At 40.3% G+C, this 16,742-nt stretch overlaps 1 protein-coding gene across 2 annotated transcripts in view; it reads left to right on the forward strand.

Moving 5' to 3' along the window:
- Positions 1-16,742, forward strand: part of LRRK2 (leucine rich repeat kinase 2) — an 87,251-nt gene that overhangs the window by 64,955 nt on the left and 5,554 nt on the right. For both annotated transcript variants that reach the window (XM_081023385.1, XM_081023386.1), the window contains 17 exons: positions 98-285; positions 497-651; positions 1,657-1,803; positions 1,914-2,105; positions 3,273-3,419; positions 3,810-3,910; positions 4,457-4,647; positions 4,897-5,057; positions 7,020-7,190; positions 8,357-8,457; positions 8,660-8,854; positions 10,008-10,201; positions 10,617-10,686; positions 11,557-11,741; positions 13,236-13,388; positions 13,995-14,203; positions 15,418-15,492. In XM_081023385.1, the coding sequence (XP_080879511.1) occupies positions 98-285; positions 497-651; positions 1,657-1,803; positions 1,914-2,105; positions 3,273-3,419; positions 3,810-3,910; positions 4,457-4,647; positions 4,897-5,057; positions 7,020-7,190; positions 8,357-8,457; positions 8,660-8,854; positions 10,008-10,201; positions 10,617-10,686; positions 11,557-11,741; positions 13,236-13,388; positions 13,995-14,203; positions 15,418-15,492 (2,635 nt within the window). The remainder of the gene's footprint in view (positions 1-97; positions 286-496; positions 652-1,656; positions 1,804-1,913; positions 2,106-3,272; positions 3,420-3,809; positions 3,911-4,456; positions 4,648-4,896; positions 5,058-7,019; positions 7,191-8,356; positions 8,458-8,659; positions 8,855-10,007; positions 10,202-10,616; positions 10,687-11,556; positions 11,742-13,235; positions 13,389-13,994; positions 14,204-15,417; positions 15,493-16,742) is intronic.

Raw genomic sequence — 16,742 nt, forward strand, 5'->3', positions numbered from 1 at the left:
TTTTGTGACCAACTGAGTTCACATCAACCTCTTGCCTTCCTGCTTCAGGCCCCACTTTTCCCCCCAAGAACTCTTGAGTTTTGTTTCTTTTCCCTAGATCTTGACAGTGAAGGTCGAAGGCTTTCCTAAGTACCCAAAGGGAATCATAAAGCGTACCGATGTAGAGAACTTCCTGCTAAAGAAAAGCAAATTTCCTAAGGTTTACATGTGTAAATACTTCAGGCTTCTGGAGAAGTTCCAGATAGCACTGCCACTAGGAGAAGATCAGCTCCTTGTTCCAAGCAGGTAAACAAAAGGCTTGAAAGCAGGTGCTGTGTTAAGGAAATGTAGTGATAGAAGTTCATGACTTGTTTTATCTTTGGTCTTTTTAGACTTGCCTGCTAATCAGAACTATGAAGAACACCTGAGAAAGCGACTCATTGCACATTCTGGCTACTTCTAACCCCTGCTTTCAGTCTATAGAAAAAAATAAAAACAACTTTACTTTTTCTTCCAGCTTGTCAGATAATAGGCCTGTGATAGAGTTACCACACTGTGAAAACTCTGAAATTATCATAAGGCTGTATGAAATGCCCTATTTTCCCATGGGATTCTGGTCCAGGCTAATCAACAGGTTGCTTGAAGTGTCGCCGTTTATTCTTTCAGGAAGAGGTACATTAATTTTCACATGGCTCCATTATTGCTCTCCTTGGCTAAAACATGATTAAACATAGGGAGTTTTGGGTGGGAGAGGGGACAGTATCCCAATTGAATGTTGAAAGTAACTCGGAACTCTTAATATTGAAATTGATGACTTCTTTTTGTTTCCTTTAAAAAAAATCTGTTGGGGTTTTTATATTTTCTGTTTGATTTCTCATATTTTTACATGGCATTAGTAAGGGGAAGTGACCATAGCCCCTAGGATCTCTATTTAACAGAAATGCCTCTGTTGCTGGAAAATTGCTGCCAAGTCAGGAATAAACAATAAGAAATTAAATGGTAGTCTGATCCAGTATAAATCAGTATTCTAAACTGGTATAAATCAGATTCCTGATACAGTAGTATGTTATTTTAAAAATTTCAAATTGGGGTGGGCACGGGGGAGGAAAGGTTGAAATAAATAATGGAGCTACTTCTTTTGCTTACTACTGTATTTTTCGCTCTATAAGCCGCACCAGACCATAAGACGTACCTAGTTTTTGGAGGAGGAAAACAAGAAAAAAAATATTCTGAATCCCAGAAGCCAGAACAGCAAAAGAGATAGCTGCGCAGCGAAGCCCTCTTGCTGTTCTGGCTTCTGGGATAGCTGCGCAGCCTGCATTCGCTCCATAAGACGCACACACATTTCCCCTTATTTTTTAGGAGGGGAAAAGTGAATCTTAAAGAGCAAAAAATGCTGTAATTTTTAATGTATTATAGTTGAACCCTAGCCTTTGCTGAATCAGTATTTCATTATTTCAGTTCATCTTTCTCAACTGATTCATGACATGTTATACATGCTCTGAGGCCATACTAACATGCAAATATGCAGTTACGTGTTTATGCTTTGCACTTTCATGCAGTGATATAAAATCATGGCAATATATAGCTAAGAGGTGGTATGCTTTGTCAAATAACCTGTGTAGACTTACAGCAGGAAAATAGTCTTTGCAAAGCCATTTTTTTCTTTCTCTGCAGAACGAGCTCTTCGTCCTAACAGGATGTACTGGAGGCAAGGCATATATCTGAACTGGTCACCTGAAGCCTATTGCCTGGTGGAATCGGCAGTTTTTGAAAACAACCCAAACAGTTTCCTCAAAATTACTGTGCCTTCTTGCAGAAAAGGTTAAACTTACACCAGAGTGAATATTTTGGGGAGGAGAATGCTGTTGGGTTTGCACTTTGTAGCTGTAGCACACCACGGTCCGAATAACATTTTCTTGACTCTCATCCAGGTTGCATCCTCTTGGGACAAGTTGTTGATCACATTGATTCTCTTATGGAAGAATGGTTTCCGGGCTTGCTAGAAGTGGATGTTTGTGGTGAAGGAGAAACACTCTTGAAAAAATGGGCTTTGTATAGCTTTGAGGATGGTGAGGAGCACCAGCAAATATTACTTGATGACCTTCTGAAAAAAGCAGAAGAAGGTATCTAGTGCTTTAACAAAGCTATCCTGAAATACCTTTTCAGTGTGCAAATAAATGTATGTCTGTTCTCATAAATATACTCGTATTTTTATCACAGATAGCCTAATTCACAGGTAGGGGACCTTCAGCCTGGGGGGCGTGATTTGGGACCACCAAGGATCCCGATTTGGTCATGAGACTGTTTTCCCCAAGTCCCACCAAGATGTCCCACACCTGACATCGTTTGATATCAGGCATGGAGCCATGACTGCAAAAGAACTATTGTGAGCATAACAGTGCACTCTCAATTGTTCCTCTGCAAGCAAAGCTTGCATTTGGTGCCAAATACAAGGCACACTGCAATCAGTTCCACTCAGGAGCCTTCCAAGTGCAGCCAATCTGTCAGTGGCACAACTTGGTTTTTGTACTGAATTTAAATTCAGCACTGAATGCAAACACTGCTGAGATCAGCTACACTCAGGAACTCCTGATCAACTTCATCCCAGATGGTAAACTCCAAACAGCTTCTGTTAACTGCCAGTACAAATATAATACGTACTGCCGCTCTGGAAGTTTCACATTGGTAATAAGCAGTTTGAATTGATTTTCCAAGTTACAGAAACCCTCTGTCCAGAGGACCTTTAACAACAGATCAGTGTTTTCGTTTTATGCTTCACAACAAATGATTCCATTTAACCTCTTTAAGTACATGGCATTTATTATTCAAAGGTACATAGAATTTTATATGTATGGAATAATGGATACCATGCGTATTTGCAGGGGCCAGGTCCCGAGCGCAGTGAGGAGTTGCAGAACCAGGCCCTTGCTGTGTTTGTTTCGGGGGAGTCGGGTGCAGCCTGGCAGGTGTGGCCAGATCAGGAGATGCATTTTCCCCTGGCTCTTTGTCACAGCAACGTTGTTTATTCCCAGCTGTTGTCAGTTCCTACTTTCACTCCTGACCCTGCTTTATTTCCTGATCCAGTTCCTGATCCTGCTTCAGCATTCCTAGCCTTGCTCCAGTTCCTTCTCCTTCTCCTCCAGTTTCTGTCCTCCATTGAACTGCTACCATTGTTACCATCTATAGCCTGGTCCTGGGGTGTCGGATCTGGACTGCTGCTGCCAATGACCCGGACCGTGACAATCTCTTTGTTCAATCTTTTGTATTTTTGTTTCTCCTTATCCATATAGGTGACCTCTTGGTGAATCCAGATCAGCCAAAATGTACCATTGCAATTGCCCGAATTGCTCCAGACCTGATACTGGCCGATTTACCTAGAAATATAATGTTGAAAAATGAGGAACTAGTATTTTGCCAAACACCAGAATTTCTTCTAGGTAACTATTGTTGCTATAGCTGTGAGACTGCCAGCTTGTATAATTTTCCAAACTGGTATACATTCCTTGAACCAAGAGGGGCATACTTTTATAAGAGAGGGGCTATTGCTTACTATTGATTACCCTAGTACATAACATTTTAACATTTATCCATTTTATTCTGAGTTGAATAAAATAGATTAACTGTGCAAATTGATTGATAAATTATATGAGGCCTAATTTAACTTGTTCATTGACCAGTTCTTGAGAAGTATAGGGAGCACCTATATTGTAGAACATACAAAAAGGAATTCTTTGTACTGTATATTTTAAAGAATGGGCCCTGGCAAATTTGGGATGGATTACAGTCTATATATTTTTTACATTGTGTTCTGTTTTCTTTTGGGAAAGGTGATGGTGGATTTGGATCTGTATACCGTGCTTCTTACAGTGGAAATGAGGCAGCTGTAAAGATTTTTAATAAGCACACATCTCTTAGACTTCTAAGACAAGTAAGTCTTTGAAGAGCTTGTTTGGGAGAAGCACCCATTCTGAAGGTTTCAGCAGCTTAAAAGAAGAAAAACTCACTTTCTAAATATTGTGAACCACTTTTTGAATGCCTTGAGGGACTGGGTGAACAATTTAAATCCAGATAAGACAGTAGTACTGCTAGTTAGGGAAACTGGTTATCCCCAGGTTTTTGTATCCCAGGGTAATTTTTGTGTTTTTGTATTTTTTTTTTTTATATTTTAATTGCTTGTGGATCTCCTCTGTAAAAGAAATGGGGGCTATTAATATTTGAATTACCTTAACTTTTAAGAAATTGTGTTTCTGGCTTGTAGGGAAGTTATTACAAGTTAACACAATAACTTGTTATATAATACTGGCAAGGTAGAAATTTAGAAGCCCTTCCCAAATTGTTTTCTGACACTTTGTGCATACAAGATAGAGCTGGCTCCAATAATCTATTTGACCTCCCACCCACCTGAGCACAGAATTGCCACTGAAAAACCAGTGCTTGTGCTTCTGTTGCTTCATTTTCATTTTACTGTTTCCAGGAACTTGCAGTGCTTTGCCATCTTCATCACCCTAGTTTAGTGCTCTTGCTGGCTGCAGCAGTGCGTCCCCGAATGCTTGTCATGGAGTTAGCACCAAAAGGGTCTCTAGATCGATTGCTGCAACAAGACAATGCCAGTCTAACCAGAACACTCCAGCACAGGATAGCTCTACATGTAGCCGATGGCTTAAGGTAAAACTATCTTTAAATGTTTGCTTCAGCACAAAAAAATCAAAATGGATTTCCCCCCATTGCAATACATGTTTCTGAATATTATATTTCTGCTAAGTAATTTTCACTTATACTAATGGATTTCCTAAATTTGATCAATCTGAAATGTTGTGCACTCTGTTCACATATGACTAGATGTTTTGAAGCTGCCTTATGGACTGGCACTACTTCTCATTTTCAATATTTCCAATACATATATTTTTCTCACAGGTATCTGCATTCAGCAATGATCATCTACCGTGATCTAAAGCCCCACAATGTGCTTCTCTTTACACTGTATCCCAATTCAGCGGTCATTGCAAAGATTGCCGATTATGGTATCGCCCAGTATTGCTGTAGAATGGGGATAAAAACATCTGAGGGCACACCAGGTATGAAGGTCTTCATATTTAATCAAATCAAGGTATCACATGAGTCTCTTGTAGTGTAACAAGGTTAACATCATGACTCATTTGAGAAATGTAATTTAGAAGAACTAAATTTTCCAAAGCCAGTGACCAGCCTTACTCTCCCCATCCTAAGGGGAAATGGTTTTAAAGTAAATGATTACTCTCTTCCATTTGGGAACACAGGGTTAACTCCTTCCTAGAACCCTGTCAGGGTCCTGCAGGTAGTGATGGCAATTTTTCATCTTCATAAGCCTTTCCTTGAACATACGCAATTGCTTCTTTTCCTATGTCTCTGTAAAACCACTGAGCAGGACTGTTTAGGGATACAGAATAAGATGTTTCAACATGCATTATTTTAATAAGATGGCTTGCAGTGCAATCCTAGGCACGTCTACTCATAAATAAGTTCCATTGGGTTAAATGGTGGTGGAGTCTCCTTCTTTGGAGGTCTTTAAGCAGAGGCTTGACAACCATATGTCAGGAGTGCTCTGATGGTGTTTCCTGCTTGGCAGGGGGTTGGACTCGATGGCCCTTGTGGTCTCTTCCAACTCTATGATTCTATGATTCTCTGGTAAATCCGCTCCACTTCCCAGTGGGGAGGAGTTGCGGTGGACCGCGTGGTCACCCACTCCCCACCGGGGGCGGGGGACTTTGTCCCCCATTGCCTGGGGATCCTGGCCAAGTCAGCCCGGCCAGCCAACCCGCTGGCCGGGGGGGCGTGGCCAGGGCTGTTTAAACGGAGGAGCAAGCCAGAGGACTTCCACTTTGGCTCGCTTCCTCGATCACCCACCCTCCCTCCTTATTTTGCAAGTTAGGCAATGGCCTTGCTATGGACTTCGGTTGGTCGCCTTGGTTGTCTGAGGGGCCTGGTAGGAATTTTTCCACTTGGCAAATTGGCACTGGCCACTTGGTTTTCGCCTACCTCGTAGCAATCGTCACAACTTTGTTAGGGTTGCAGTTAGGCATTGTTTGACCTTGTGTGGGGGAGGGGAGGTGTGGCCATCACCTGCCTCTCCATGCGTAAGGGTATTCCGTTAAAGGAATCCGGGGGTGTTGATCTAGTCTGAAGCCCGGCTGGGGGCTAGGGCCTTGACACGACCCCGACGGGAACACCAGGGGGAGCTTGAGTTGGTTTGCATTGATAGGGCTCCCCCTACCGGTGGCTTACCCTTAGTGGACTTCCTGCACAATGGGTAGGAGTCAGATATAGTCAGGTCCAATCAATGCCTAAGCCAATACCACTCACATTCTGTAATTCAATAAAGTTGTGGCCAAAATTTGCCCAATAACATAAACCTAATATCCGTGTCCTTGTGTGAGTTATTTCCAACGAGGGGGTGGCTGCGGGGTCTCGACACACAAGTAGTGGTGGGGTTGCATCTTAAAACAGGCATATAATCTTTATAAAATATGCTTTGCACACAGAAGGTCCCATGTTTAATTCCAAGCGTATCCAGATTTGGCTGGGTCCTGGGAGAATCCCCTGACTTGAGAGCCATTCAGTGTAAACACTACTGAGCTAGATAGACTAATTGTCTGACTCGGTATAAGTCAGATCTCCATATTGCATACAGCCTCTCAAGGCCAAATGCTTCACTTTACCTTTTTGGGGTTGTTGCTTGTTGACGCATAGCCAGCTTGGACTTTGAGTAGATGTATGAGAGCCTGTGTATAAAGTCTTTCAGTGACTTTCTTATTCTCCTTTGCATATTATGCTTCTGTGGAAAGAGAGACAGAGACAGAGTGTAAGAGATGTTTTTTCTTATTAACATTCATGATTGCTTTCTGGAAGATCTCGGCTCTTTTTAGGCCCTAAATAGTTGGTGTTCGTGTGAAGTTTCTTATGTCGCTTAACATAACTTGAGGTTCCTAAATTAAAACAACAAATTCAGCAGCAGAATGGCAAGAAGCATAACAATTAATGACTTGGGTATTATTTTTTAGGCTTCAGAGCACCAGAAGTTGCAAGAGGAAATGTTATTTACAATCAGCAAGCTGATGTTTATTCATTTGGCTTGCTCCTGTATGACATTTTAACAGCTGGTGGGAGAATATTAGAAGGCATGAAATTTCCTAATGAATTTGATGACTTAGCTATCCATGGAAAATTGCCAGGTATGTTTACTTCTCCTAGTGTTCAATACAGTGGTTGTTGCATGAGCAGTAGACAGTACTGAAAGCCAAAAAGGCAGAAGAGGAAAGGTTTGGAATAAAGATATCAAGTGGCCTAGAAACTGAAGGTACTGCAAACATTCGGTGCACAGTGTTCCATTAAAACCAACAGAAATTCAGGGCAGCTAATATTATCTGGCTCAACCACTGCCATGTAAGTTTACAGAATACATTGTGCCTCCTTAGTTATGTTGATATACTCAGGTTGTTCACTGGTGGTTTATTTTTCATTATTTAATGTCCTCATATAAGATGGTATGTGTAGGACATTATGTGTACAGTGGTACCTCGGGTTAAGTACTTAATTCGTTCCGGAGGTCCGTTCTTAACCTGAAACTGTTCTTAACCTGAAGCACCACTTTAGCTAATAGGGCCTCCCGCTGCCGCTGCGCCCCCAGAGCATGATTTTTGTTCTCATCCTGAAGCAAAGTTCTTAACCTGAAGCACTATTTCTGGGTTAGCAGAGTCTGTAACCTGAAGCGTATGTAACCTGAGGTACCACTGTATTATGTGTGCACACAATTCTGCGTGGGTGGGGGTGGTCCATTCTAACATTAAAGCAAGGTTAAGGAAATACTTGTGTAAGCAGCAAATAGTTACATTGAAGAGAACAAGGTTACAAAACAGTATTCAATAACAGTGTACCATCTGCTGCTTGGAGTTCATGAGGACCAATATTTTAAAATTTGTAATTTGTTTAATTCTCTGTGTCTTGATGCTGAGAGTAAATTTTGGGCTCTTCTGTGAAAGAAACAAGACTTAGCAAAAAACCTCATCTTATACACAGAAAAATAAGGTACTTATGGGAGGGATGTACATTCTTTTCAAACCCATTTTGACTGAAGGAGTTCTTGCAGTAAGCAAGAATTTAAAAGCAGTTGATTTTACTATAAAAAGGTAAAGGACCCTTGGACGGTTAAGTCCAGTCAAAGGTGACTATGGGGTTGCGGCACTCATCTCACTTTCAGGCCGAGAGAGCTGGTGTTTGTCCACAGAAAGCTTTCCGGGTCATGTAACTAAACGGCTTCTGGTGCGCAGAGGACTGTATACTTAACACTGGTCTGTGTAGTTCCTTTTCTTCATCTGAAACTCAAAAACTTAAATTCTAGATCCTGTCAAAGAATATAGCTGCACCCCCTGGCCAGACGTTGAAGATTTAATTAAGAAGTGTTTGAAAGAAAATCCTCAGGAAAGACCTACATCTGCTCAGGTAGGCATTTACTGTGGGTTATGTGTTTATAAGTGGAGAACACCATCTGATCTGCTGTATAAATGAATGTGTCATTAAATGCCTTTCTAAACAATACAGTATATGCAGTATTGGCAGTGCATTTTATTACTGTGGTGTAAGGAACATAATGTATAAGAACGAGCCATTACTCACTGTTGCTACTAATGTGCTATTTCTGCAGGTTTATGATATTTTGAACTCGGCAGAACTTGTCTGCTTGATGAGATACATCTCAGTACCCTCTCCTTTTGGAGCAGATTGCATGGTTGCTGCAAATCCAAGTTGTAAGAAGACAGGAATCTGGATAGGTAGCGGAAACTTAGAAGCAGCACAGATCTCATTTATTGATTTAAATTCAGATGGACACAGGTGTCAGGTAAGTGTAAAAGCTGGTGCTTAATAGAAATGCTTCAGTCCTGGTAGATGCAGTATATAATAAACACCATGCCTTAATTAGTAGAATCTCAAAGGGCAGTTAATTCAGCATGTATATATATTTGCATGCCATAGAAAGGTTTGTTTTGTTTTGCATTTTGTAATGGAGATTTCTTTTACATCTCAGATCTATCAGTCTCATAATAGCATTCAATTACATACTCATTTGGTAGAGGAACAATAATTGTTACCATAGCTGTTACAGTTTTCAATGTTAGCCTAGCAACAGTGAGTCCTATCTTTTAAACCTCTTTATGTGTCAATAAGTGCTATAATCTTACGGGCATATAAAACATTAAATAAAAATATATGGAACCCTGACTTAATAATAATAACGATGATGATGCAACCTTGAGAGGTTTGGTTGTTTTTTTAAATTTTTGAGAGAGAAAAAGAGGACAGCCCAAAGGAGATGATAGGAGGCAGGCACAATATGTCTTTTCGCTGGAAAGAAGTCAGAGCCCTGAACTGGAACAAGGGTTCTGGTTCAAAACAAAAGAACACGTGTTTCAGGACCACAGTCAGCAATCATGCAGGAGAGCCTAGTATTCAGGTGGTAAACTTTTTGAGCTGCTGGGACTTGGCCAATGGAAGCTGTGCAGGGCTTTCTTGGTCCTCAGAGGAGATGGCAGTCTATCAGCTTTCATAGATAAAGGTACTTCCTCTGAAGGCTGCGTGTAGAATCTGGTGCTTTGTAGGCTTACTCGGGAAGGGCCCAGTGAGTGGATTCATTTCCTCCTTTGAGCTGCTACTCCTTGGACATTCAAGAATCCAGGTTCGTTACTACTATGAGTAGAGGAAGGGCAGCAGGGAACTGGTCACTTAATCTTTTCTCCTTAATGTACTGCTGCTTACAAAAGTGTAATATTCAGAGAAAGGGAAAGTGCACCTGACCAGCTGTCCTTAGAGAAAAAGAAGCATTTACATGTTCCATAGCCCCATGGTAGCTACTAATTTTGGAAAGATAAAGTAGTCAGTCGAATGGAGCTTTTTCTAGAATTCAAGGGAATTGGTAAAATAAAAAGATAATAATAAGATTAATGTGTTTATGTAATTGTGTCCAGATGTTTACTATATATATTGTTCCCCACCAGGAAATTGCAGATAACAGAGTATTGTGTATGGCCTTGGTAACTCTTTCTGCAGAGAAGGAGAACTGGATTATAGCAGGAACTCATTCTGGTTGTTTGTGGGTCTTTCACGCAGAAGAGGAGAAGCCCAGGCACCAACTTCAGAAGATGTCGGATTCTGTCACATGTCTTTACTACTACTCTTATGCAAAGCAAAAGTACGGTTGTATCTAAGTATAGATGAAATTTCATAATAGATTTATAGTTAGAAAAGTACAAAACAAAGGTCCACCCAGAAATAATTTTACATACCTGTGCATCTCATACCTACATATTCAAATAGCTTAAATGGGTGTTGTGAGAATTATTATCACCTTTGTGCAGGTGTCTAATTGCATTATTACTTGAAGGGTAGACTTTTTAAAAATGAAACTGAATGCTTTTGATTTGTGCTTCCAGTCATAATACTGCACACGTATATTGGTGCATCTCACTAAAAATCATGCTTGTGTAATGGTTCATTTAGTATGCAGTGAACGGTTATTTCTATAAGAATCATGCAGTGGTTTAGTAAGATATATATAATCAGTTTATTTCAATGATATACTTGCAAAATTCCCTGTTTCATTTCAGCAAACAGAACTATTTTTGTGCTGGTACAGCTGATGGACAGCTAGCGGTTTTTAAAGACACAGCAGTAAAGGTACATCTGCAACACTATCTTCCAGTAATTCTGTAGCAATGAAACACATACATAGTTTTTGATGCACTTCCCCCTTTTGAACACAAATGGTGTTCAAAGGTTAGAGGTCTTTCTAAAACTCTTTGGCAGCAGATGTTATTGAAATATCACTGAATAGGGAAGCCATATAAAGGCCCCTTTCACACATCATGGTAAGCCATAGCCTGAAACAAATTATGGGTTACCACAAATGAGCAGTGGGCTGGTGCACAATGATCAAATCATGGCCAACCTGCTCCTCTCTTTGCTTATAAATATAGTAAACTGTACAAACAGCTCAGGAATTATGATTAATTTTAATCAAAATCCATTTTATAAACAAGGTTAATTTCTTTTATAGCATTACAGAAGAATTGTGGATCATACGCAATGAGTTTCATTCCTTCACTTGTCATGTTTCCCTCTTCAACAATTGTGTCTCCTCATATTTTCTCATTTTCCGTAATGCTTATGAATGCATCTTGGTTTATATTTAAGTTGTTTATGCTTAGATCTTTTAGATTCTGCATATCATAGAAATGGTATCCCAGTATTTTTTAATGTAATTATTTTTAGGTTTCAAACAGGTTTTATATATGTATATAGTTTTATCAGTGTTTAATTGTTTTTAATGATTGTTCCCCCTATTTTTTTAGCAGTTCTTAATTTTATTTGTAAGCTACTTTGAGTTCCGCCAGGGAAAAAGGCAGGGTATTTTATTGTTGTTGTTGTTGTTAGTGTTGAATGACCATGCAACAACAACAACATTTAAAGTTATGTATATTAGCAGGGACTGGTGTTTTATTCATGCCTGGAGATATTTCTCACCGATGTTTTTTGCTATACTTCCAGTGCAAAGATGCTGCACCTTTGAAGATTTTACAACTTGGAACCCGCAGCACCCCACTTATGTGCTTAAAAGAATCTGTTTATTCATGTGAAAAAAATACAATCTGGGGAGGCTGTGGAACAAAGATTATATCATTTTCTAATGACTTCTGCGTCCAAAAAATCATTGAGACAAAAACAAGCCAAATGTAAGTTCATTTCTTTTAATTTTCACTACATGCCTTTGTCTCTTCTGGTTGTGTTCTTTAAAATGCATCATTTATTCTTTAAGTATCTTGCTTTTCTTTTTGCCTGGTACTTCTCTTTACCCTATCTGCATCTTTTTGGTGGAATGAGGAGAATAAGATTCTCCTCACCCAACCATGAGAAACCTTATTTGGCCTTATCACTTGTAAAAAATAAATTGTGTGATAAGGTTAACCAAACTGTTTACAGTTTCCAAACAAATGCTGAGTGTCTTCCATTCATATGACTGAGGGTCAGGGAGTCCCAAGTACTTTCACGCTTGCATAAACGTTGCACACCTTTGTCAGATGTATTTTCCCATTTATTTCTATTATGCTGATCCATGTGTGTTTCTTAGAAACGCCTTGGAATACATTTCTGTGCGAACTCCCACTGATTTTTTCCTTGTGAACTTTGGACGCCCAGAAGCTGATCTGAACAAATCCATGGATGTCATGGAGGTAGTCTTAAGTGACATCAATTGGCAATAAATCAAGCCCTCATTGAGCATATATAAACGTTTGCACATTATCTGCACGTATCTACATCAGAGTTGGTCATGTGATACCCTCCAGATGTTGTTGAACTCTTAACTCTCATTGGCCCCAGCCAGCATTTTCAGTGTGCAAGGATTATAGGAGTTGCATACCCTTCAACTTACAGATACTAGGCTGGATACAGAACCGTGGTTCCCAATGTGGGGCACACACCCCACAGCAGGGCAATTTGATTTTTAAGGGGGGCAATTTAAGAATGCGTTATTAACAGTTAATGTCCTTCTATGCTTCCTCCACGTGAATAGGAGTTCACTTTTTGAATAGTAATAATTATATGTCCCGGGGTCATCAGGGTTTTAGAGATGCTTAGGTTTGGCATGGCCAATAAAAGGTTGAGAACCACTCGTATAGAACATGAAATACACCACAACAGAACAATGAAATTCAGAGCAAAGTCAGCTCAAAAAGCAGAGGAAGCTAAACAACCATCAGCTAAACCAACAACTATGGGGGGGGGGGATTAATTTGGCACTAGAGTGATGACAATATTGATGGCAGTCAGACTTGTGGGAGGAGGGCATTCCACAGCTGAAGGCTCTTAGTTTGGACACGCATTAAATTCAAACATGTAGCCACTGAGGATAACTCAGTACCCAGAGATTTCTGTGTAGGAGCAGAAAGTACTTACTTGTGTGAGCTGGTGCTGGGAAGGGAAGTATCCTCTCCCACTGTGGCACACATTTTTTTGAAGGGTACCTCAACGCCTAGGAGCAGATTTTCAGGGGAGGTGAACAGCTCTGGATGTGGAACTTCTGCAGGTAGGCCTTTGGATCTAGGTTATTGCAGGGATGGGACCAAGCTTTTCAGAGGTGTCTATTGTAAACTTCCCATCTTTGCAAACACATGTTATATGCTCTGTACCATCATATATCATTCTGATTTTTCTTTTCTGCCCCTCAGATTATGCCACAGGGCTCACAGTGATGCCAATATCATTTCCATAGCAGTAGACAAATCCATCTACTTGGCAAAGAAAAATAGCTATTTTGTGGAAGTTTGGGATAAAAAGACAGAGAAGCTTTGTGAACTAATCGACTGCATGCATTTTCTAAAGTGAGTGTTTGATATTTTGTGTACAGCTGTCACAGAGAAGTCAGGGATATCATGGGTGGTTAAGCTGATTTTAAAAATGTGTTCCACAAGCGAAGCTTTAATAGTAAAAAATAAATAAAAAGGCCTCCAGATGACCTGTTTGTCCTGATTGCACAGAGGTTATACAGTGTGGTAGTTATCTGATACATTCCTATGCTTTTCCCCATCATTTTTCTTACTGTAATATATTTGCCCATTTAAAGTGAATTTGTAGCTCAAGAGTGCAGTAGAGATTTTGCTATGTATTACAATGCACAAACTTTTCTTGTAGGTTTATTACGAAGGCACACTTTATTGCAAGAAGCACATATGTTGGCAACTACTCAAACTGGGCAGTTGTTCTCACAGGCAGGAAGTGACCAGAGATTGCTAGGCGTCTGCTTTTAGTATTCTAAATGATAGTGCAAAGAGAGAATAGGAAGCTGGTGTAGCTTAAAGCATTTCTGTCCTTCTTTCCATTAAACAAATGGCCGCTTAATGAGATGCTTATGTGAAAATATACGGGAAACAAAAGGAAAGGCATGACCCATTGCAACGTTAACATACAATGGTATCATATTGTTTTAGGGAGGAGGTGCCAAACCTGAATAAAGAATCAAAACAAGAAGTTGCTATTTTGGGAAGAGTGAAGAGCATCTGCCTGCAGAAGAATACAGCCCTTTGGATTGGCACAGGGGGAGGACATATCTTACTGCTTGACCTCTCAACTCGTCGGCCCATAAGAATAATAAGGGATTTCTGTGATTCTGTTAGATTCATGATGACAGCCCAGTTAGGTAAGTGAAGGCTTCACAGGAAATCATCATAGTCCCAGGAATGAAATGTATTTATGTATGGCTTATCCTTTGCTTCCTTCAAGGAACCGAGCACACATGTTTACCATTTTCATTTTTACTTTACACGTATATGTGTTCAGTTTTTATCATCTGATCCATGGCCATATTGAACCATTTCGAAAGTACAGTGGTACCTCGGGTTAAGTACTTAATTCGTTCTGGAGGTCCGTACTTAACCTGAAACTGTTCTTAACCTGAAGCACCACTTTAGCTAATGGGGCCTCCTGCTTCCCCCGCGCCGCCGGAGCACGATTGCTGTTCTCATCCTGAAGCAAAGTTCTTAACCTGAAGCACTGTTTCTGGGTTAGCGGAGTCTGTAACCTGAAGCGTATGTAACCCAAGGTACCACTGTACTGCAGCAAATCTACCCTCATATACCTTTTTCACTAACCTCCATTATTAAAATTAATGTGTGTTAGTTGAGCAAGACCACTTTGCTTGTGGGAAACGCATCTGCAGTCTCCAGTTCCCAAGTTAGATATTAATAAAGATCTTTTTCATTGCTCTACCCACATGATTCTTACAGTGTCATCCTATACATGTCTATTAGAAAGTAAGTATTGTTTTCAGTGGGACTTACTCCCGGGTAAGTGTTTCGACTCAAAACAAAAAGTCTGAACATTAACTGCAGTTGGTAAGGCTTACTGTGGCTTGCTGCATGAGCTAAAAGTCGAGCTCCGAAGTCTCCTCCTCTTGATTGTAAAAACTTGAGTATGGAATTTAGAGCAATAGTACTATTTGTCATAATTCTACAATACGTGCTGTAGTTTATTTTTGCCCTCTGCATTTTCTTGATTGTTTATTTTCTTGGCAGCCTTCCTCAAGTGCAGCCTTAAATTATAACACTTTGTCAAAGTACAGGGCCTGAATCTAAAGAAGCCTCAGTTTGCTTCTACTTACACAAAGAAACTTTCCTGCTTTCCTCCAAAAGCTCCTGTCAAAGGTTTGGGGGTGGCATTAGAGACTACAGTCAAAGGGATAGGACAATCCCTACCGCTGCTGCCAATGCACGCATTGAGATACTTTCCATTTGCACACAGAGGGTGGGGCTGGATCCAAGCCGATGTACTTTTAATACTGAAACTGATTCATTACTAATTAAAGTTTAACTTTGGATACTGGATTATATCTTACTTTTGTTTGTTTGGTAAAAGGGAGCCTGAAGAACGTAGTTCTGGTGTTGGGCTACTGCCATAAAGGTGAAAGCAAAGACAGCGAATACGCCACAGGTAAGGATTAGTGCCTTCTGTATTAAACATTTTAAAGGGAATCTGTACAGCTTTTGTGCGATCATGCCATGATAATATTTTCAAAGCTGTTTATTCACTCTTCTGCTCCTGCTGACTCTTGGCAAGTTTATGTTACACGGCGTCAATCATACACAACAGAATGCGATAATACACAATAGAAAGCCCCACATAGTCTTTCCGGGGACCATTTCTGTCTACCCAAAGTTTTAATATGCCACATAGCATGCTGATTAACTAGGAGTGCAGACCTTTGCAGACTTATTTCCAGGTAAGTGTGTAGGATTGCAGTTTACTGCTTAACTTGTTGACTAAAGTATTCTGATGGATAGCTATTGTTAGGTCCACCAGTCAAAGACCAAGGTCCAGTTCAGATGTAATGGGAAACCTTGGTTTTCTGTTGTGAAGCACAATTGTGCAGGGCTCTTCATACATGTTTCACTGCTCTTCAGTGAATCAAAAAAGGGGATCTAAAGCTCTCACTTCTGCTTTGAAACTTATCTCTGTTCTTGATTATGTCCAAATTCAGGCTTTGTTTATAAAAGGCACAGAACAGGAGACTGTGGTTTTCCATTATGTTTGAATCAGGCGTAAATAACCACATACAGTATAAAGTGCCCTTGTGAGGCTGTAGGTCCATCCAGCCCAGAACTCGGCAAATTCCTTCACAGAATAACCTGATACGCACCTCTTGGACTAGCGCAGATCAGAACATGGCTTTGCCCTTGTCTGAATATTGTGATGCAGTTCATGTAAGCATGCAAGATGCTCATTTAAATAATTGCTTTGAAAAGATTTTAATTTAAATGTTCACAAATTAATGCAAAAATCAAATGGAATTGTGGGTAAAAGCACACAAAAGTGATTCAGGCCATAAATGCAGAGTTGCCCATTACTGCTCCCAGGCCTCAGGAGGCAGAGGTCTTTCCTACCTTCTGCATGCAACCACGTAAAAGGCTGGATCTGCCTGGTTAAAAGTCAGGACTTTTCTCATGTGAGGCAACCATGATTAGTATTTCACTTACAGATACCATAGAACTCTGAGATCAGGAATCCCACTCACGTGTGGGTCTCATATATGCAAGATTTTCCTTTCTTAACCAGACTGATGAAAAATAAGCTTGGAGATAAATTTTGCCCACATGAGTCTGCTGCCATTATGGCTAGCTTTTCCCTTTCTCACACTTGGGCTACATGGGAACTGTGGTTTACCTATCACAGAGCTACATTTC

Source organism: Podarcis pityusensis (genome assembly GCF_964106645.2).
Source record: "Podarcis pityusensis genome assembly, chromosome: 10".
Taxonomy (NCBI): Eukaryota; Metazoa; Chordata; class Lepidosauria; order Squamata; family Lacertidae; genus Podarcis; species Podarcis pityusensis.